Genomic DNA, 22,633 nt, shown 5'->3' on the forward strand with positions numbered 1-22,633 from the left:
ACACTACACATCAGGTAAAGTGGAAATAAAAATAATCTACAAACCCCTGTTAAAATGTCAGGTTTCTGTGAAGAAAAAAAAAAATAAGAAATAATTCCAGAACTTTTTCCACCTTTAATGTGACCTATAAACTGTACAACTCAATTGAAAAAAAAACTGAAATCTTTTAGGGGGGAGTAAACAAACTAAAAGAATGTGGTTGCATAAGTGTGCACACCCTCTTATAACTGGGGATGTAGCTGTGTTCAGAATTAAGCAATCACATTCAAAATCATGTTAAATAGGAGTCACTACACACCTGTCATAATTTAAAGTGCCTCTGATTAACCCCAAGTAAAGTTCAGCTGTTCTAGTAGGTCTTTCCTGACAATTTCTTAGTCACATACAGCAAAAGCTATGGTCCGCAAAAAGCTTCCAAAGCATCAGAGGGATCTCATTGTTAAAAGGTATCACTCAGGAGGAGGGAAGAAAAGACTTTCCAAGGCATTAGATATACCTTGGAACACAGTGAAGACAGTCATCATCAAGTGGAGAAAATATGGCTCAACAGTGACATTACCAAGAATTGAACGTCCCTCCAAAATTGACGAAATGACAAGAAGAAAACTGGTCTGGGAGGCTGCCAAGAGGCCTACAGCAACATTAAAGGAGCTGCAGGAATATATGACAAATACTGGCTGTGTGGTACATATGACAAGAATCTCCTGTATTCTTCATATGTCTGGGCTATGGGGTAGAGTGGCAAGACGGAACCCTTTTCTTACAAAGAAAACCATCCAAGCCTGGCTAAATTTTGCAAAAACACATCTGAAGTCTCCCAAAAGCATGTGAGAAAATGTGTTATGGTCTGATGAAACCAAGGTTGAACTTTTTGGCTAGAATTCTAAAAGTTATGTTTGGTGCAAAAACAACACTGCACATCACCAAAAGAACACCATACCCACGGTGAAGCATGGTGGTGGCAGTCATCATGCTTTTGGGCTGTTTTTCTTCAGCTGGAACTGGGGCCTTAGTCAAGGTAGAGGGAATTATGAACAGTTCCAAATACCAGTCAATATTGGCACAAAACCTTCAGGCTTCTGCTAGAAAGCGGAGCATGAAGAGGAACTTCATCTTTCAGCATGACAACAACCCAAAGCATACATCCAAATAAACAAAGGAATGGCTTCACCAGAAGATGATTAAAGTTTTGGAATGGCCCAGCCAGAAGCCAGACCTGAATCTGATCGAAAATCTGTGGGGTGAGCTGAAGAGGGCTGTGCACAGGAGATGGCCTCGCAATCTGACAGATTTGGAGTGTTTTTGCAAGGAAGAGTGGGCAAGTATTGCCAAGTCAAGATGTGCCATGCTCATAGACTCATACCCAAAACGTTTGTTGAAGCACCTTTTGATTTTGTTACAGCACTCAAAGTATTAGCTTAAGGGTGTGCACACTTATGCAACTACAATATGTTTTATTTTTACTTCCCTGCACCTAAAAGATTTCAGTTTGTTGTTCAACTGAGTTGTACAGTTTATAGGTTACCTTAAAAAAGGTGGAAAAAGTTCTGAAACAATTTATTTTTGTCTCATTTTTTACATCACAGAAATCTGACATTTTAACAGTGGTGTGTACACTTTTTATATCCACTGTACATTCGTGTGTGCAAGCACACCAGGGAGATTATGCATCAGTTACATATGCACACACACTATGGGAGATATTTAATAAAACTGGAGAACTCAGAATGTGGTGCATGGTAGCCAATCAGCTTCTAACTTCAGCATGTTCAGTTAAGCTGACAGTAAAATCTAGAAGCTAACTGATTTCTATGCAGAAATGCTTTAAAATGGCAACCAAAACCTGAAAGACGTGGAAGAAAGCGAAAAACTACCATTCGAATGGATAGAAGAATAGCCAAAATGGCAAGGACTCCGCCAACAATCAGCTCCAGGAAGATCAAAGAAGGTCTAAAGTTAACTGTGAGTACTGTTACAATTAAAAGACGGCTATGTGAAGCCAAGCTATCTTCAAGAAGCCCCCACAAAGTCCCACTGTTGAAAAAAAAAAAAAAACATGTGCTGAAGAGGTTACAATTTGCCAAAGAGCACATTGACTGGCCTAAAGAGAAATGGCGCAACATTTTGTGGACTGATTGTTCTTTTTGGGTCTAGTGGCCGGAGACAGTTTGTCAGACAACCCCCAAACACTGAATTCAAGCCACAGTACACTGTGAAGACAGTGAAGCATGGTTGCGCAAGCATCATGATATGGGGATGTTTCTCATGCTACGGTGTTGGGCCTATTTATCGCATACCAGGGATCATGGATCGGTTTGAATACATCAGAATACTTGAAGAGGTCATGCTGCCTTATGCTGAAGAGGAAATGCCTTTGAAATGGGTGTTCCAACAAGACAACGACCCCAAACACACCAGTAAACATGGAACATCTTGGTTCCAGACCAACAAGATTGATGTTATGGAGTGGCCAGCCCAATCCCCGGATCTTAATCCAATAGAAAACTTGTGGGGTGACATCAAAAATGCAGTTTCTGAGGCAAAACCAAGAAATAGAGAAGAACTGTGGAATGTAGTCCAATCATCCTGGGCTGGAATACCTGTTCACAGGTGCCAGACGTTGGTTGACTCCATGCAACACCGATGTACAGCAGTTCTCAGAAACAGTGGTTATACAACTAAATATTAATTATGTGATTCAAAAGAGAAGCAAAATCAAACATTTTTCAGTTTATATAATGAATGTTTGAGTTTGTAAAGAAGAAAACAAAACACTGCTATTTTTTTGAACAGTCTAATATTCACTTTTCTTCAATTTTGTTAGAGAAACACCACAAATTTCATATATTTTTCTTCATGTTTTGATTTGGAATAGAATGTGTAGTATTCCCAATGCATTTGTGTGTATGGAAATAAAAGCTATTAGGATTTTGAGCTTTATTCACTTTTTTCAACACACTGCTATTATTTTGAACACAACTGTATGTGAAATCACAACAAAACTGCAGAAAAAGTAATGCAAGAACTACTTTAGAAATTGCGCTGCAGCAAATAGAAAATGTTAAGGCACTGACATTCATTGGATGCGATTTCAATTCGCACTGGTATGACCGGGCACTTCAAAGACAGCTGCAAGACCCTTCACCCAAAACTGGTGTTCAGAGGCAAAATATGTCAACCTGGTAGATCTTCATAAAAATACAAAAAGAAGAACAAGTATCAGCCTTTTCAAAAATGAACAACAGAATTTTGATGCTGAATGGCACAGTTCTTCACTGGGAAATATTGTTTTTTTTTTTTCTGCCTGCCTCCTGCTGACACATTCCCCTTGCAGTCTCCAATCTGACATCTCCAAACCCCTTCTACAGCTAAACAACAGGTTAGGTGATCACAAAAGAAAAAAAAAAATGTATTATATAAAAAGGTAAGAGTCTACATACTGTATACCAGGAAGGGCAGAACCTCACTTTTAATTTCACATGCCTGAGAAATGAGCTGATGAATCAACCCGGAAATAATGATGAATTTGAAAGCAGCCTGACCACTACAAGGTCCTTCGATCAGGACAAATAGGAAATCAAATTGTTGTAGACTTCAGATAAAATGCAAACAGCCCAAACAACCACCAAAAGGTGTACAGCTATCCCTTTTGGACATTTAGGAGTAGAACAAAAGATAGTAACACACTGTCCCAATCTAGGTGAAACAAAGAAAACGCCTTAGGCATGAAAGAATAGGAGCCTCAACAACACTCTATCCTGAAGAACCAGGCAAGGTTCCTTGCAGGAAAGCACAGTCAACTCCAAGATTCTGCGAGCAGAGGTAATGGCTACCAAAAACATAACTTTGTGTGCAGGCAGCGGAAAGAGAATGTTTTAGAGGGAGAAGATTACAAAAACAAGACCAAGTTAAATGTTGCACAGAGATGGGAGGGGGTGGGAAAATCACACAGGAGGAACCAACCAAGTGACACCCTTAACAAAAGCTTTGACCTGGGAATGAGACAACAGGTCTATGAAAAAGCAAGGCAAAGGCTAGGGATTTGTCCCTTGATGGTACTCAAAGACAAGGACATCTCCAGAACAAACTGGAGAAAAGCTAGGAAGTGTCTTATGACATACTGTTGAGGAAGGAAATTATGAAATTCACACCAAGTGAAACAAACCATCCAAGTACAATGGTACACCTTTGTATGAATCAAGAATATGAAATGCCCCTATCTTTAGGGACTTGGACTTCAACAGCTACGCTGTCAAAACCAACAACCCAAAAGCAAGACTGAATACCAGACCCTGAGATAGCAGGATCAGCCAATCTTTAAGAACCTATGGCCTGGCTAACAAGAGGACTACGGTTTTTGCATGCAACATTTCTCTTGGCCAGGCCAGTGTGATCAGGACCACAATTTTTCCATATCGCCAGGATATTGAGCTGCAGCACTCTGGACTGAAACTGTCCTGAGGTGACCATCTTGAAAGGGACTACAATCTTACCCAGAACTCTCATGCACGTTTGAATCAAGGGACCTTCCAAGACTCCACCAGGGCTAGTAGAGACAGGCACTTCTGTGGAAGCAGAATACTTGCCTGAGGATTTATACAGGATTAAATCCAAGTATTGCAGGCGTTGTGTGAGAAACAAGGCCGACTGCCGAAAGGTTAGCACCCAGCCAAACCTCTCCAAAGTTTTGTACCATCATATGAACATTGTGCTTCAGCCTTTGAGGCAACTGGGTTCGCAGGAAGAAGTTGTCCAGATCTTCCAAATGGAAATTCCTTGGGGTTCTCAACAACCCCAGAATTGGAGCCAACACATTGGTAACACCCCAGGGGCCATGGACAGGTCAAAAGGTAACGCAACAAACAGGTAGTGGCGGTCCCGGCCTGCAAATGTAAAAAACATTGGAGAGGATGGAAAATTGGGATGTGTAAGTAGGTAGCCTTGATGTCAATTGACAACAGAAAGCTCCCCTGATGAAGCCAAGCAACGACTGACTGGGAAAACTTCCATTATTTAATTTTCAGGTCTCTTGTTGAGACCTTGAAGGTCTAGAATAGACGTAATGTCTGTTTGGCTTGGGAACCGTGAATCAGGTTGGAATAAAAGCCTTTGAGGGCTCTCCTCTCACCTACTGGCACAGGTTAAATGTCCTTGGGACAGTAGTCTTTCCAGGGTCACGAAAATCTGAAAAAAACTGGTGGATCTGAAGGCACATTTGAGCAGATAAATTATGCAGAGGGAAAGCAAAGACATTTAGGCTTGTACTCTAGGGACACCATGTTGTGGATCCAGTTCTCTGAGATCGCCAGAGTCCAAAAGGTCTTAATTGCCCTTAGGTGTTCCCCCCACCTGAGCGAGTGGGGACATTCCTTCTCCGAGATGAGGATTTGCCTCCAGCACTGGAGGGCTTGGGGGATCCAGTTCTTACAAAACTGGGATGTGGGCTTTTATTTGGAGCCCTAGGCTTGTTGCTTAGGAAAGAAACTCCTCTTGGACTCTAATTTATTGTCTTTGAGCTGTAAGCTTGCCTTCTTAAAACAGTAAGAGTACTCTTCCTGCCAGTCACCTTCTGGATGTAGGCGTCTAAGGATGATTTGAGTAAGCATCCACCCTGACAGAGCAGCCTCAGATTGTGCTTCTTGTGGAGAAGTTCCACCAACCAACACTTAAGCCATAGGATCCTTCTCATTAAGACAGACCACTCTTGAAAGGGGACTTAAAAAAGTTGTAAAGGCTCAAGGGTTTTTACCTTTTGCATTCAATGCATGAAGGTAAAAAAAACCAGAGTGCAGCAGTGCCCCCAGCCACCTCAATACTTAACTGAGCCCCATTGAGATCCAGCGATGTACACTGGAATCTCAGCTGTCTCGGGTCTTTGCCTCCTCATTGGCTGACACAGCAAGCGGGAGCCATTGGCTCTCACAGCTGTCAACCACAGCCAGTCAGCCAAGGAGAAGAGAGGGGGGGTGGGGGAACAAGCCGCGGCTCTGTGTGCTGAATGGACAACCAATAGAAAAAGAGGCCAGGAGAACCTGGGGACCCAAGAAGGGAAAAATCCAGGTTGTTGTGTGAAAAACCACTACACAGAGCAGGTAAGTGTAGACATGTTTTTGTTTGTAAAAAAATAAACAACCTTTAGTATTGCTTTAAGGAATCCTCCAGGGCATCTAAAATCAAGAAGCTCAAGGCTCTTGAAAAATTGTACTGTAGCTGCCAAATGGCAGGATCTTCCGTATCAGATTTTCTGGAACAAAGCATCTGCTTTACACCCGGGTGCCCACTGTGCATGCACTTTTATGAATGGTCCCGTAGTCTTCTGGGACCAAGCACATGTCCCAGAAGACTACAGGGTAGGAGTGGGGGAGGTTAACTTTCAACTTCCGATAGCCTTAGGTACCCCAAAAGGGGGAAGTTCCGCTTTAATCCTTCCTTTGACCCCCCCCCCTCCCGTTAAGGATTGGCACCTCTGGGGAGTGGGTACCTGAATTTGACAGGTACCCGCTCCCCAGAGGTGCCAATCCTTAATAGGGAGTGGGGGTCAAAGGATTAAAGCAGAACTTCCCCTTTTGGGTGGAGCTCTATTAGAACTTGGCGTACTCCTACAGCAGCCACCACAGGCTGTAGAGCTGCTCCCACCAGAAAGAACGAAGCTTTAAAGAGGGCTTCCAACATCTGATATTCCTCCTGAGCTGCCAGGGTCCTATTCAAATAGGAAATAGCTGAAGTCAACAGCCAAAAAAAAATTTACTTCTAAAATTCTTTCTCCACGGGGTGCTGGTGAGCAAAATCACTCTGTGGAAAAAAACCTTCTCTGAGTCAGTCCAATCAGCATACATTACTTCCTGTGAGTGAGCATGCACTGGAAAGGACTTGGGAAATGTTTGGCAACCACCAGGACCCAAAACCAAGGACTTTAGGAGAAGAAAAATAAAGTATAGGGGACTTAAAAGTTTGTGACGTACCCACCAGGAAAGCCCACTGTGGCCTTCTGTGTTTGAGACAACCCTTTACCTAGATATTGCTTCTGAGAGGGCTCATCTATAAAAAGTTTCTGATCCTTAACTTTCCACATCTTCCTCCTCCTATAGATGAACTTCCTCCAACACCTCACCTTCCCTCAAAAAGGGAGGAGGAGAAGAAAAACACCAATGTTTGCACCCAAGGCTCTTGAGAACTCCTGATAGCTGATCTTGCAGTTCAGAAATGGCTGCAGAAAATTCCAATAGAGGACTGCGCCCCTCAGTCAGTGCAGACACCAAATAAGGACAGTAATTCAGTACTAAGCTGGGCCATATGGGAGCCTTTGCAGGGTGAAATTTGCCAGATGAATTTGGGAGCACCCACTGCCTGTGAGAAGTCATGGCTTGCTGAGGGAAGCCACCACTCAGATGAGGGGAGTGTCAGCCTATGCCAAAACACTAAAGTGACAGAGCCCCAGGAATACAAGTCTCCCAGTAGTTGCTGTGCCCCGATGGAAAGAAGTCAGCCCAGTCAGTGGTTGTGCAATGCACGATGACAGATATCAGGTGGATGCTGCTGAGTAGTGTGCTCAAGGAATCTCTCTTTTAAACACTGCCATAGCCTGTTTGACACACTATAAGGGAAAAACAATTGTTCTGATGCCATCATGTGCACTAAGACACCAAGCACAGGAGAAACATCCAGCAGGGCCTTCAAGGACTCAACTGCTCACCAGGAGGATTACCGAACTGGAACTCTAGACTTGCCAGCGAGATAAATCGGATACACTATACATCTGAGAGTGTGGTCTGCAGGATCCAAGAGCAGACATTACAGGTTATGACCGTTCTTGTATGCTGGGGTTGTGGTACAGTCTCTCTTGCCCTGATGGTCGTAGTGATCGATCTTGCTGGGGCCCATCTCTGCCAGATAGGGGTTTTAGGTAAAGGTCCAGAGATACAGGAACAAAGTCCCCACACCCAAAAAAAACATCTGCAGAGAGACTCAGGAAAGAATCCATCACCTTCAAACACTAGCACAAAACTGAGGCTTGGTTGAGCTGGAAGGAGTTATGCCCAGGAAAGAGATTCCAGCCATTTTTTCTGTCCAGTGTTCATTCATTTAAAGGTGGGAATAGGGGTGTGGACATTTTTGAAAGAACAACTTGTCCAGGGACTAAATTGGTGTCCCAATCTATTTGTCACTCATGACAATCTACTTGTCCTGATAAAAAAACATGAATTTTAACCAAAACTGTATTTAAATCTGCTTTAAGTAATGTCTGGGGCTTTTAAAAACAAAAGGGGTTTTATGGCGACTTAACAGTTTAATACTGTTAACATTGCGCTGTTCATCTCCTCCTCCCCTCCCTGCCTGTCTGTCTCCAGCATGACACTGGGTGACTAGCAGGGAGGGGAGAGACCTTCCAGTGTAGTGAGCACAGATTGGCTGCTCACCAGGAAAGGGGAGTGTCAGACTTATCCTTTATCCCTTTCACTGCCAGAGCTGGTTTTGCGTTTTAGGCCTGAAGATGAAAATCGTTTTAGGCCTGAAGATGAAACAAACCCCCTAAACATTATATATTTTCTGAAATCAGAGGTCTAGGAAACACAAAATTTCAGTAAAAAATACACAAGTTAATTTGAGGGTACAAAAAGCAATAAATTATCCAATTTTGTGTAAAATATAAAAGATGATTTTGCATCAAGTAAAACAGGTATCCAACATATCAAACCTTAAACATGATTGTGCTTGTGAAATGGCAACAAACTTTAGTACCCTATATTTTCTGTATGCAACACTTTTAAAGCCCCTTATAGGGCATCAGTATAGTATATGGAGGAGGTCTGGTGGTAGAATTATTGCTCTCACTCAGGCATGCACGGCGATATGTAACGTGTATCACAACCCACATTTTCATAAGTAGGTGCCCGAGTATGTGCTTTTACGTTTGTACGAGCGTACATACATGGGAGTGGGGGGGGGGGGGCCTTGAAAAATTTGGATGTGTTATATGCTTGGGTGTAACTTCCTTTATTTTTTTAAATGACATACAGGACAAAGTCCCAAGTGATGATTTTTGGTGACAGGCTCTCCTTTTTGAGACATGCAGGGTCTAAAAGACCCTGCATGTCTCCCCTGTACTACACTGAATATAATGTGGTGCACATCGCACCGCATTACATTCTTTCCCAGCCTCAATGACCGTGAATCTGTCGAACAGGGACCCGGAAGTGACGTCACTTCACTTCCGGATCAGAAGGATGTGTCAGCTTCTCCTCCTCCATCCCCTATACCACATACCATGGCACTCACCGAACCAGTCTCGGGCCCGAGGATGGGCAAGTGGAGCTCGGGACATATAGAGGGGGAGAGCCTGACACTGTGGGCTGTGTGGAAGCACTCGGGCGGCAGCACTGCTGCCCAAATGCTTCCACCTGACAGGTGAGCCCTGCTGCTTGCCCACCGCAGCAGGGATAAGGGCAAGGAAAAAAAAAAAAAACTACCTGCCCAGCGCCCAGAACTTCATGTCCCAGGCATCGGGCGATAGGAATTGAACATCCCTGTGAAACCATAACCCATGTAGTAATTACTACATACAATTACTTTATTTTAAAAAAGAAAAAAAAAAAAAAATGTTTACTGTAACTGCTTATAAAGTGTTAGCTGGAGCTCAGATACAATTTCTTAGTCGAGTCTATCTAAATCTGCTAGCCTAACAAGAACCTCCCCCCAGACTGAAAATGCTGCAAGTGTCTGGTTTACAATCTCATCCTGAATGCTAACACCTTAAGACAGAAAGTGTTACTGGCTGGATTACTAGGTGAAATAAAGGAAAATCAAAACAAAAAAAAAAACAAAACAAAAAAAAAACCAAAGCAGACACCACATCGAAGGATTGGTAAACTGCACTATATTACATTTTTGTTTTGGGATTTAATACCACATGATGCTTGACTGAATATTTATTTCTGTTGCTTCAACAAGGATTATATTTTCCTTTAAACATTTCAACCTGGGTACTATAATTCTATTATTTTAGTAAAGCTCCAATAAGAGTGAGAAACACTGGAAGACTTGATAGAGGCAGCAAAAGAAAAAAGGTTATCTGCCAAAACATTTGCATTCTCTGGAATGAAGCTCTGCAAAAAAAAAAAAAAAAAAAAAATGGCTTCACTGGTCAAGCAGAGAGGCTTAGCGTCTGACTCAATGTTATGAACTCACAGGCTGCCAAGTGGTTTTAGGACTTTTAACAAGGGTTGGGGTAGAGATGACAAACTTAAGTCAGTGTGGATTCAAATGCAAGCATGCAGAGCATAGAGGGCTTTGTGCACATCAGTTCGGAAATTTTGGATGGATGTTTAATAGACTGCCTTCCCTACTTGAGGCAAAGTGTAAGAATTGCATACTTTACAACTCATTATTACATCATGATTCAATTTGAATTAATATTCAAAAAGCAAATGAAGGGCAAACAAATGAATACGTTGATTATAAAACTTAGTGACAATAATTATCCCCATATAAAACATAGCACAAACAACATGTTGTATAATTATAGCATACATTTTTTTTTATCTATTTTTGGACTTCTAAGTTAAAATCATACTTTAGTTTGTCCTCTTTTATTAAAAAAAAAAAAAAAAAAAAAAAATCATCTTCAGTTAACATTTAATAATGCTGACCATACAAAGTCAGATGTATGGATTCATCTATAAAACAAACGTAATCAATATGCATTCTCCGTTATTAACCGCAGAGTTATGTACACCATGGCCTGCATTTTACAACCCATTCATAAAACGCAGGATGTGATGTGGAGTCTGAGAGTTCTCCCTGTTTAACACAGCAGAGAGGGATAGTGGCTTTAAAGACAGCAACTAGTTATGTGACTGACATTTCAAGTGACCGAGACATCTTCCCAGCTTCCCCATCCATTTTTATAGCGCTCAGCCAACTTCATACTTCAAAAGCCAGCAGAGCACAATTCACATCAGTAAAAGCATACAACTTTATAGACACATTTATGATTTCCTTTATAAACAGACCCTACAGTTTCAGCCCAGGTTCACATATGTGCAGGTCGGTTTTGATAGAGCGATTTCAGCCCTGTCCGGTGCGACTTTGTTCAGTGGTTTAGGTGCGTTTCCAATACAAATTCTTAAAGTGTATGACATTGGAAATTGCACCAGAACCGGGCTGAATGTGAACCTGCCCCTTTTGGAAATCGTGCTGTGGCCCACCCACACACACACACGATTGTGGTCTGCAGGATCTAACTTCAAACAGCAGACATTACAGGTCATGCCTGCTCTTGAATGCTGAGGTCTGGGTACAGTCTCTCTTGGCATTATGGTCATAGTGATCGATCTGGATAGGGCCCTCCTCTGCCCAGATAGGGGTTTTAGGTACAGGCCAAGAGATTCCCCAAAGAACATATTTGCAGAGAGACTCAGGAAAGCATCCATCACCTTCAAACACTAGCACAAAACTGAGGCTGTTGACCTGGGAGGGATTAGGCCTGAGTAAGGGATTCCAGCCATTCTTTCTGGGCAGTGTCCATGCACCTGAAGGTTCCACCATAACCCATGTAGTAATTAGTCATAACTGACCATTTTAGAAATTGTGCTGCGACTGGCATACACAAACGTGTTCTGGCTAAAAAGAAGAGGCTGCAGGTTCACGCCACGTCAGTTCAAAATGCTTTCAATTCAAATATATGTGAACCAGGGCTCAGACAAAATCTGAAAGATCAAAACTATTTACAAACAGCTGTGCAGCTTCACCTGAGGGGGTAACATTTAACTAGATTGTATAGGCCTTTGCACTGTAAAAATGTGATAAATATTATTCTACAACAAAGTCGGATTGTGAATCTGGGCTCATAAACACAATAACCAACTCAGAAGAGCCCGAAAAACCAAATACAAATTAAAGAGATCAAGCTCTACAGCCAAGGTGTTACAAACTCAAGCGAGTATTTAAGAAGGGCTCAAGTCCTGAAAAAAGTTCAGCAGTTTGTGAGAATACCTCAAGCATATTGTGCAACAGTACATACATTTCTACATATTACCAGAAAATGTATCCAAGTACTTTTGGGAGGGGAAAAAAAAAACCCAACAAACTAAAAACTTACTGGTGCAGACTGAGCTTTAAAAACTGGCACAGCTGGGAGCTCATCAGACTCTGGCTGGTTCCAGTGTCTTGCATTATAGACAGCTTTTGTTGGAGACTGAAAGAAAAAAAAAAAAAAATTAAAGATCTAAATTACCAACAATTTAATTTACTCATATAACTGGTTTAAAATTACCAATATAAAACAATTTCATAATTAAGGACTAGCATTTTTTTTTTTATTAGTCAATTGAAAAACAAATCCTGGGATCTTAAAAAAGCCTACTCAAATGGAAAAGTGAAAGAAGCAGGTCTTTCTCTGCTATGAGAAAAGCTTGGCAAAAACCGTACTACTCAAGCAAATACTGCCACCAAAGTTTCACCACCGAGATCCCAGGACTGAGTCTTTGTGAGCATTCAGGCCACCCCATCCTTCCAACACTTTGAGAGCAAAACGTACAGTGGAAGTTCACCTGAAAAAGGGAAATTCCACTTATCTTCCTCCACATCTCCTCCTCTCTCGCTATTGTAAAAAAAAAAAAAATATATATATATATGTTCTCTCTTTCTGGGAGCAGTCACCTATTTCTGTAAGGTACCCTATCCCATTCTTCTAACCTCTGCTCTGCAGAGCGGAAGTTCAGATGACCCCCCCCCCCCCCTAACCTCCTGGAGCACATCACATGTCCTAGGACAGTGGTCTCCAAACTGTGGCCCTTTGCTTGCCTCTAACCGGCCCTCAGGTATTTTTCCTTCGCCTGACACAAACAAGGAAGCACCATTTCTTACACTGGCACCAACAGTGGGGAACCATTCCTTTCACGGACACTAACAATGGGGCATTTTTCCTTCCACGGACACAAATGATGAGGCACAATTCATCCCACTGATATAAACAATTAGGCACTATTCCCACAACGAATACCAATTATGGGGAACAATACTCCCTCTGATACCAATGATGGGGCACTATTCATTCCACTGACATCAATGATGGGGCACTATTCCTCCAACCAACAACAATTAAGGGGCACTATTCCTCCAACCAACAGCAATTAAGGGGCACTATTTCTCCAACTAATACCAGTCATGGGGCATGATTTCTTTAACTAATACCGGTCATGGGGCACTATTTCTCCAACTAATACCAGTGATAGGGCACTATTTCTCCAACTAATACCAAATGATTGGACACTATTCCTCCTTCCACTGACTACAAGCACCGTTTTGTTTACTCCCACTTTCTCTGGGACATTTTCTACTCCCACTGGCCACTCTGCCCCCCCTAAAGTCTTAAGAACAGTAAGCTGGCCCTTTGTTTAGAAAGTTTGGAGATCCCATCCTAGGAGATTGCATTGCAGGACCATTGAGAAAGCACAGCTCATCTTGCAGATGTGCATTGGGAAGCCAGCTGTGAAACGCCAGGCAGCCACAACCAGCTTGCTACAAGAAAGCTTGCAGCACTGGGTAAGAAACAGCCTGGGTGGTGACAGTGTCGGATCCCTGGGCTAGTAAGTGTCTGTATATTAAAAGTCAGAGGCTGCAGAATTTTTTTTTTTTTTTTTTATACTTGACCAAAGCTCCTCTAAGAACAAAGTTGGAGGGACCAACTTAAAGTGGAACTTTACCCATAACAATTTGTACATTCACGTTAATATTTATGCAACCAAAATTAGCGTGTGCTGTAAATTTTCTCCAACATTATTACAATTTCTTCATACCCTGTTACAATTTTGACAGATTCTATATCAGATAGAATTCTAACACTGTATGGCCTTGTCAGCTCAAGAAAAGAATAAAATGAAAAATCTAAAAAGATTCCTCCATCCACAAATAAAGGTCATAGGTGGACATATCCCCCCCTGCTGGGCTATTGCAGTTGAATGTCCCCAAGGAATTCCCTTGCTTTGCAGGGATTTCCTGTCACTTCCTGATGGGCTATGGGACCGGAAATGAAGAGGAATCTCTGAAACCCCACGAACAACATCCTTTGTGAAAACATGGACCATGACCGGTCCCACTTTATGGAGAGACCTATTAGACCCCAAATCTCTCCTCTGGCCTCCAATGCCTTACAACCCGAGGACGTCATATGACATCCTACAAGCAGAAACTGGTTAAATACTGTCACCCATATTCAGCTCAGAGTAAGCCCACCAACGTTGGGCATTTACATGAATTGCTAGAGCATATGAGTGATGATCTCCCCTTCAGTTGGGGCTTACAATCTACTTCCTACTACTACACCCACCACCACAAACTGTTAATATTCACTAAAAAAGTGAAAACTGGCTCTTTACAAAAAAATAAAGACAGGTTAATCTCTATGAAGATTACAATAATAATAAAAAAAAAATTTCAGTACAGACAGCATGCCTAAATACAGTTAACAAGAACAGAAGGAGAGATATTTTACCCGTTTAGGTCCACTGAATATCTTTCGAGCTCCATCTCTGCTTTTATCTCCTGGTCTACTTGCAGGCTTTTTGAAGATTTCAGGTAGAGCATACAGATCGTCTCCAGACTCTAAAGTTTTTCAAAACATAAACAAAGCTCACAATACAATAAAACCAAAAAACTTGTACAGAAGGCACTAAAACATGGAACATCTATGTAATAGAGCCAAACTACAAGGCTCTAACAAATGGTGTGCACCAACAAAGCACAGATCATTTAGTCTAGGTTCATACTAACGCGGTGCAGGAAACGTCATGACTTGTGCGCGTTTCCTGCATTGCATTCCACCTGATCTGTGAAGGTTTCAATGTTAACACGCCAAACACAGGTTGCAAATGCAGTGCATTTGCCTGCACAGGATCACATGGTACAAAAACCACCATGTAATCCAGTTGCAATACAAAGAAAAAAACATGCATGCACGTCTTTGGTGCAATGCAGTGCAATTTGAGCCCATTCAAAATGAATAAGCTCAAATCGCACCACACTGAATCGCATGTGAATTGCACAGGAATACAGTGCAATTCCTGTGCAATTCACATGTGATTCATAGTGTGAACTGAGGCTTTACCATACATTCAAAGATAGCGGCTTTGCAATTTTAGCCTTTTAAAGTAAAATCCTGCTTTAGAAAAAAAAAAAAAAAAAAAAAACACTGGGTGCCTGTTATTAGTTTAAATTAGGACAAAAAACTTGATTGCACTCTTCTGGTACTGAACTTCACCACTTTGACTTCTGGTATAAGTTCTATTAACCCATTCATCCTTATGATCAATGAAATGCTATAGGTGTACAAAGACATAGCATGTGGCAAATAGCCACAAGTCAGGCAAATTAAGTCCTTAACCACTTCCAGTCCGGACACTTTTACTCCCTTCCTGTCCAGGGCAATTTTCAGCTTTCAGCGCTATCACACTCTGAATGACAATTGTGCGGTCATGCAACACTGTACTCATATGAATTTTTTACCATTTTTTTGAAACAGATAAAGCTTTATTTGGTGGTATTTATTCACCGCTGGGATTTTAATTTTTTTTGCTATGTAAATGAAAAAGTCCAGAAATTTTGAAAAAAAAGTGTTTTTCTTATAAAATTTTGCAAATAATCTTTCATCATAAATCTTTTTCATTTTTAATTTTTTTTTTTTTTACATACTGTCACCCTAGCAGCAGTGTCACCATGGTGACACTGTACTACTTGTGGGGGGTGATGAAGGTTTTTTTTTTTTTTTTACACTGATTGCTTTTACACCCATATAGGATGTAAAAGCAATCATTTCTCTTTCTCTCTGTCTGCATTCTTGCAGCCATTGAGAACTACTGAGTGAGCTGTGATTTGTCACAGCTTGTCACATGGTACAAGGCTGTTGTGAATAGCCTTGTACCATGTGACCTCTGTGATCATTCACAGATTTCACACGTAGTAAGCAATGATGTCACAAGTGACATCTTGCTTACTACTTTGCATGTGATCACTGATCACATGACTGGGACCTCGTACAGAGGTCCCGTCCGACGATCGGTGTTTCACTGTGTCCAAAGGACACAGCGGGCACTGAATCGCGGTGCTGCACGTTCCCAAAGAGCGCGCACAGCTAAAAATGGCAGTTGCCGTTTATGAGCGGCAATCCGCCCCTGGAGTGCCACCGTCCTTCCGTTTATAAGCAGCAGGTGGACGGCAAGTGGTTAAGATAAGCGAACCCCAGATCAAAAGGGTCAACAAATGGTAAGACCGCTATTAAAGACTGAGTTTACTACCATGGCATTAACATGAGGAAAAAAAATATATATCAATATTTTATGAAAAATTCAGTATTTGTGGTCTTTTGCACCCAAAATTAAGCATTACCTAATGTATGAGGCAAAAAACGCACTAAAGCTGGCCATTCATTCATTCTTTTTTTTTTTTCATTAAACCGGCAGGTTGGGAAAAAATGAAAAAATTTGACACAAGATGAATGGGGGAATCACTACAGCTGTGCTACCGTGTACCAACAGCAGAGACTTCTCTGCCATCAGTACACAGTGTTGCCAGGTATAGCTGCTGCCACTGATCACTACGGGAAAAACCAGACAGGCCAGCTGTACACAAGTCGATCAGCAGATCGGCTTGTGTACAACCAGCCTGTCCATACATGGATTGAAACTCGACCAGTCCCTGCTGAACAGGATGGTCTACATCTGGGTTGCTGTGTACTCCTTCTGGACATACTTGCATTATATTTTGCATCCTACTCCCATACTCTAACTTTGTCACAGGCACGCAACCAACCACCTGACGAAAGCAGAAATGTCTATGTAATGTAAATGTCACAATTCCTCAGACAACTAATGGTCCTAATACAGCCATCTTCATCCAGGGCTAACACCATGCTCCTTCAACAGCTCCTCTGTATCTACCACAGTTGGATACAGATATATGCCTGCTTTAGAAGAGTAAGACACAGAAGGGAATATAGAATCACTGTTAAGGAGGTGGTGAAAGATTTTTCTTCCCAACACTCGTCCAACTGAAGCAGGAGCTTCACAAGTTTGCTAATGTGGGCACGTTCACTACTGCCGTGTAAAAATGCCTTGGCATTGTAGTTCTTGATTGTCCTCTGCCTCACCAAGCCCTCTTGGCTACAGAGATAAAAAAAAAAACACAGAACATTCTCTGTTCTTTAACAAATAGAATGGGCAATCTATGCTCAACTGCAGTCAGTGGAAAGAGCGTTCACAAGAAGTGGGCTGTTCCTATAGATGTTCCTGCAGTCTCAGTCTTAAAATTCTCACAGTACCAACTGAAGATGATACTTCATTCAAGGATTCTGCAAATCCAAAAATTTTAGATGCTCTCAAAGGCTCTTTAGTTTTGCAGGTCCAGCCTCTCAAACAGTTCTTGCTGCAATTTCAGTATATCAAACTGCAGCCAACTGAATAGGGCAATGATCAAGAGAATCCTGTATCCCAGCACCATGCTTTACTGAAGCAGTCACAGCAACTACCTTCTGCTCTTCTCCCGTGTGGATGCCCTAAAACATGCCATGAGAAATTTCCATTCAACTGCTTCATCCCCTTAGACAAAATCTCCTGCAAAGTACTCTTTGGTTGTCATCATGTCCATTAAAACATGACTGAGTTGGCAGCGCTTTTAAAAAGCCATTCCTCATTCTTAATGACAAGGCGGTCTTATGCCCAAGACTGTCTTTTCTTCAGTCTATAGTAGTATCAGTCTATAACTTTAATGACATAGATCAACCATCCAAAAGGAAAACTCTCAATTTTCTGGACATAACATTACTAGTGTGCACCTCAAAGCTATAACTTCAATCAGATGGATTCCCTATTTGTCCTGTCCTCAGGACCTCGCAAACGATACCCCGCTTCCAAGTCGCTTAATAGAGAAGAAATCTGATGGCAAAAGTATACACGCTTAAAAGACAAATCTGCTCCTGCACTTTCCACCAGATAAGTGTTTCCTGGGCTTTCCAGCACCAGGCCTCTGTAGTACAGCTTTTATTATATTTTGCAGTATGTGTTGTGCGCTAGGTCCAGCTAGGTTACCTGTATTTCTTGGTATACCACGTCTGGAGGGCTGCTGGGGATGCTAAAAACAGAGTAACTCTGACTTGCCTGCCAATTCTATATCACGTGCAACTCCAGTGTACAATTTCAACAATGCCAAGATGAATGCACTTCCACGAATGGACAGGAGTGACCTCATCTGGGCCTACCCAATGAAAAATGGCCAGAGATCAATATCCAGAAGCAAACCATCCAAAGATGACAGCGACTGACAGGGAGCTCTGGGACACCGCAGTGCTGAATAGAATGCGAGAAAAGCTCTGCTTTAAAGGATAAGTTCACCTTTAGGATCACGTTGCATGCTACACCCATGTTTAGGGTTCAACATGTAACATGCTCCTAAGCATCCGCCTCCTTCTGCCAGAGCACCCCTCTCTGTGACAGCAGGCAGGGGATCCTCTACCCGCAGTCACATTTTGAAAATGGCACAGCTGTGTGGGGCTCCGGCCACATCATGCATTCACAGGAATCTGAATTAATAATCTACAAGTACTGTCTGCCACCACAGCAGATGAACTTGTAGTATTAACCATTTGCCTACCAGGCACTTTTACCCCCTTCCTGCCCAGGCCAATTTTCAGTGCTGTCACACTTTGGATGACAATTGCGCGGTCATGCACCACCATACCCAAACAAAATTTTTATAATTATTTTTGGGACAGAGCTTTCTTTTGGTGATATTTAATCACCACTGGGTTTTTTTTATATCTTTTGCTACACTACAAATATAGAAGTGAAGCCTGCGCAGTGGACTGTGGTTAATGTGGAAATAAACTGGCTGCTGCTAGCAATACCACACTAGGACTAAATATTTGAATGTTGTTATTGGTAGATGGGAACTATAAAATTTGCATACAAGTGCACTGTGTTTATGCAGATTTATAGTTTGAGCTTTTGAAGGCATTGATTTATATTGGGAGAATTGATGTTCATGATTGGTGCACTAATCAAATAATATTTCACTTATGAAAAACAATTGACATTATTAGTCTAAGCACGTAGGATATAGAACTATTCACCCTATTATAAAGTTGTATCAAGATTCTGAGGAGGGGCACTTTTAAGTTTATATGATATAGAGCACGGGTGTCAAACTGGTGGCTCTCCAGCTGTTTCCAAACTACAAGTCCCATGAAGCATTGCAAGACTGACAGTTACAAGCATGACTCCAAAAAGCAGAGGTATGATGGGACTTGTAGTTTCCCAACAGCTGGAGGGACACCAGTTTGACACCTCTGATATAGAGGTTCATGTTTATGTGTGGGCCACTACCACGAACGTAGTGTGACACATTCACTTACTAGTGGCAGCGCAGAATTCATTTGTTTGTAAACTACAAATAACTGAACATTTTGATAAAAAAAAAAATTAGTTTCAGTTATAAAATTTTGTAAATAAGTAATTTTTCTCCTTCACTGATGTATGCTAATGAGGCTGCACTGATGGGCATCACTGGTGGGCACTGAAAGGCAGCACTGATGGGACTACACTGACAATCAGGGCACTGATGATCAGTGCCCTGATGATCTGTGTAGACGTCCCCTCTGAGGAATGCCGCTTACCGGATCTCCTCAGGCTGTCAGCGTGAGGAGGAGACTGCCGATAACCGGCATTTCCTATTTACCTGCGATCAGCTGTGATTGGACACAGCTGATCACATGATATAGCCTGTGTCATCGGCTCTTCACTGCGATTGGTGATCCGCTTTGTCCCAGGGAACAGGGTAACACCAATCAACGCGCGCCCCCGGGGGTGCACATGCACCGCTAGAGTGAGAGGACGTCATATGATGCCCTCATTTCCTTATATGGCGGTTGGAAGGCGGTTAATGACCTGCGATATTGAGAATGACCTTATGTGATCTCTCAATTCTCAGACTTAGAGGTGGTGGGGAACAGCTGCAGCATCACAGCAATGTGTGTTGCACAAGTATGTTTATTTTTTCAATTCCCATACTTCTCCCTTAGAGTTCATTTACTGTTAAGAGAAGTATGGCCACATCTCTTTTTTGCAGTACTTCTTTTATTTCTGTGACAGCTAAGCCTGTTGCCAGTTGACGTTACAGAGCCAGTCCATGGTCTACAAGGATCCCGACTTTAAGGTCAGGATCCGCAAAGCTTTGTTAAAGCTTTAAAGTACCCTTAAGCTCAAACTGGTATATGTTGAAACACAGATCCTAATGGCAGTGCTGACTGCCACTTTAAAAACAAGCTGCTATCATGTATCAGCATTACTAGAAGCTTGTTGAAAGCCTGCCGTAGCCTGCTTAAAGTGACAACCAACACTCCCATTAAGATCGATGTATAATATTTTCAAACAGGAGCTGAGAGACACTTTAACAGCTTAGAGAAAGCGGCTTAAAGCTAGCCAATAGCTTTGGAAATGGTCTGAAAGTTTCTATTCTAAAGCTTGCTATTCACACTACTTTTACAAGCTGAAGCCTGTTTGAAACAGGCCTAAGGGTGCAGGCCTTAGAGATAAGTTGCCTGATCCACCTGGCAATGGCGGATTGGGAAACAGGAGGATGTTTACAAGAGCCCACAGGAAGGGCAAAGAGACTCAATCTTGCAAATAGAGATTGTGCCTGCCAGGCAGACCCTGAAAGTCCTGAGCACATTCAGGCAATGTAGGGCAACTTCCTTGCCAGGAAGGAAGGAAGAAATGTCCTCATTAAGATGGATAGACTACTTTGAAAAGGAAAAAAGAAAAAAAAATCCTGCCATCCCAGAAATACACCTAAGAGGTGTAATGGATACCAAAAAGACAACATTACAAGTCATGTTCTCCAAAGGAATATCATTAATTGGTTCAAAGAGAGGTATCTGAAGTATAGAGAGCACCAGGTTGAGATCCCAAGGTGACACAGGAGGTTGAACTGGAGGATAAATATGAGCAACTCCCTAAAGAAACATCTTGTTAAGGGGTTGCAAGGCAAGAGGCTTCTAAAATAGAATGGTTAAAACAAATATATCCCATCAAGGTACTCTGGGCCAGATGGTGAAGACCAGACTGAAGAAAGGCCAAAATATGAATGATAGAGTATTCCTTGGGACTCCACTAACAGTCATGCCCTTAAAGCCAGTGACTGAGAAGTAGGATGGAATAGGTGGCCATGGGCCAGAAAGTCGGGTCAGTTTGGATGAGGGAAAGGCAAATTTACCAGAAGTTAAAAGTATGTCTGTGTACCACATCCTTCTAAGCCAATTTAATGTGACAAGAATCACCAGAACCCTTTCCTCTATCTTACATGGCCACAGAGGGAGGATCTTCATTGGAGAAAAGGCATAAACCTTCATATTCGTTCTAGTGATTCCTTGAACTGCAGACAGGCTAGTGGATGCCTGGTCTTTACTACAATTTTGTTCAGCTTGAACCTGGAGGTCAAGATAGCCACACATCTGGTGTTTCAAACTTTGCACCCAGAGATTTTTCAAGATTTCTGTCAAAGACCAATCCTCTGACCAATTGTTCGACTGTATCCTGACTGGCTGACCTTGCAGAAAGCAGGTCCAGTGTTGTAGAGATAATCAGATGGCTTTCAGATCCAGGATGGGAAGTTTCAACTCCTGAGGGGACGAGGTCACCTGTACAGTTAAGAACTGCAGACGTCCCTGACCCATTCTCCTCCTGTGCTGTACAGGGTACTCACTACAACCTTATGGAGACATGAAGGGAGAGTAGGAGGAAATAACAATGGTGTCCACACACACTCCTAGTGTAGCCGGGGTCTTATTCCCCCATCCATTGACTTCCAGACATTTTCTGAAGAGATCTGCATTGCAGTCAGAGATTTATGTACTCTGACTGAGGAAGCCCAAAATTACTGCTGCACAGTCTCATGCAGGTGCAGCATGCCTAAGCCACCGGGGATCCCAGATACAAATAGGGGATGACTGGGAGAAAGAAAAAGAAAAAAAATCCATACGGAGGAGCCTAGACAAACAATCTCACGTAAAGAGGAATAAATGAACAAGTAAATGCTATGGGTGCTAGGGAGAATGAGGCACCAATTGCATTTACTCACGACCCTGCAGATCACATACTTGTTCAAGTCCATCAGGTTCAAGTCCTTCACATACTTGTTAAAAGGTCCATCACCTAAAGACACTAGCAAAACACTGAAGTGTTATGAAGAAGACAGGCTTATATGGGTGCACTCCAAGGGCAGCTCAAACAACTTTTTTGCCAGTGCCCAATCACCTGAAGGTAGCCTGCATATAACTCACGAACTAGAAATAAGTTCTGTGTGTATTGTACCACACAATTAAGATAATAGCTATTAGGACTCAACAACTCAATAAAACTATACAGACCCTCTGAAGGGCTATAAATTATATTGTTAACTGCAGACTGTACACGCACAGATGATTGAGCAGGAAGATCCAGAAAACACAGGTAAAGAGTGAGCCCACCACCTAGTAAAGGCTTATTGCAGTAATAACCAGTGATTCACTTACCTTGGTTTTTGCTTGGGTCTGTACTGCTGCTTGTTTGAATTGTGGGCTTTTTGTCTGTAAAATGTGGTGTAAAATTTG

General features: G+C 42.1%; 1 protein-coding gene across 2 annotated transcripts in view; it reads right to left on the reverse strand.

The window, feature by feature from the left end:
- Positions 1-22,633, reverse strand: part of WAPL (WAPL cohesin release factor) — a 140,768-nt gene that overhangs the window by 77,766 nt on the left and 40,369 nt on the right. Inside the window, exons 4-6 of one of the 2 annotated variants that reach the window (XM_089676483.1) lie at positions 22,556-22,609; positions 14,492-14,601; positions 12,098-12,193 (exon numbers count right to left, since the gene is read on the reverse strand). In XM_089676483.1, coding sequence (XP_089532609.1) covers positions 12,098-12,193; positions 14,492-14,601; positions 22,556-22,609 — 260 coding nt within the window. The remainder of the gene's footprint in view (positions 1-12,097; positions 12,194-14,491; positions 14,602-22,555; positions 22,610-22,633) is intronic. The other variant, XM_089676484.1, reaches the window with a different exon arrangement.

Source organism: Staurois parvus, unplaced genomic scaffold (assembly GCF_062004578.1).
Source record: "Staurois parvus isolate SC_StPar_1 unplaced genomic scaffold, SC_StPar_1.0 ptg000170l, whole genome shotgun sequence".
Taxonomy (NCBI): domain Eukaryota; kingdom Metazoa; phylum Chordata; class Amphibia; order Anura; family Ranidae; genus Staurois; species Staurois parvus.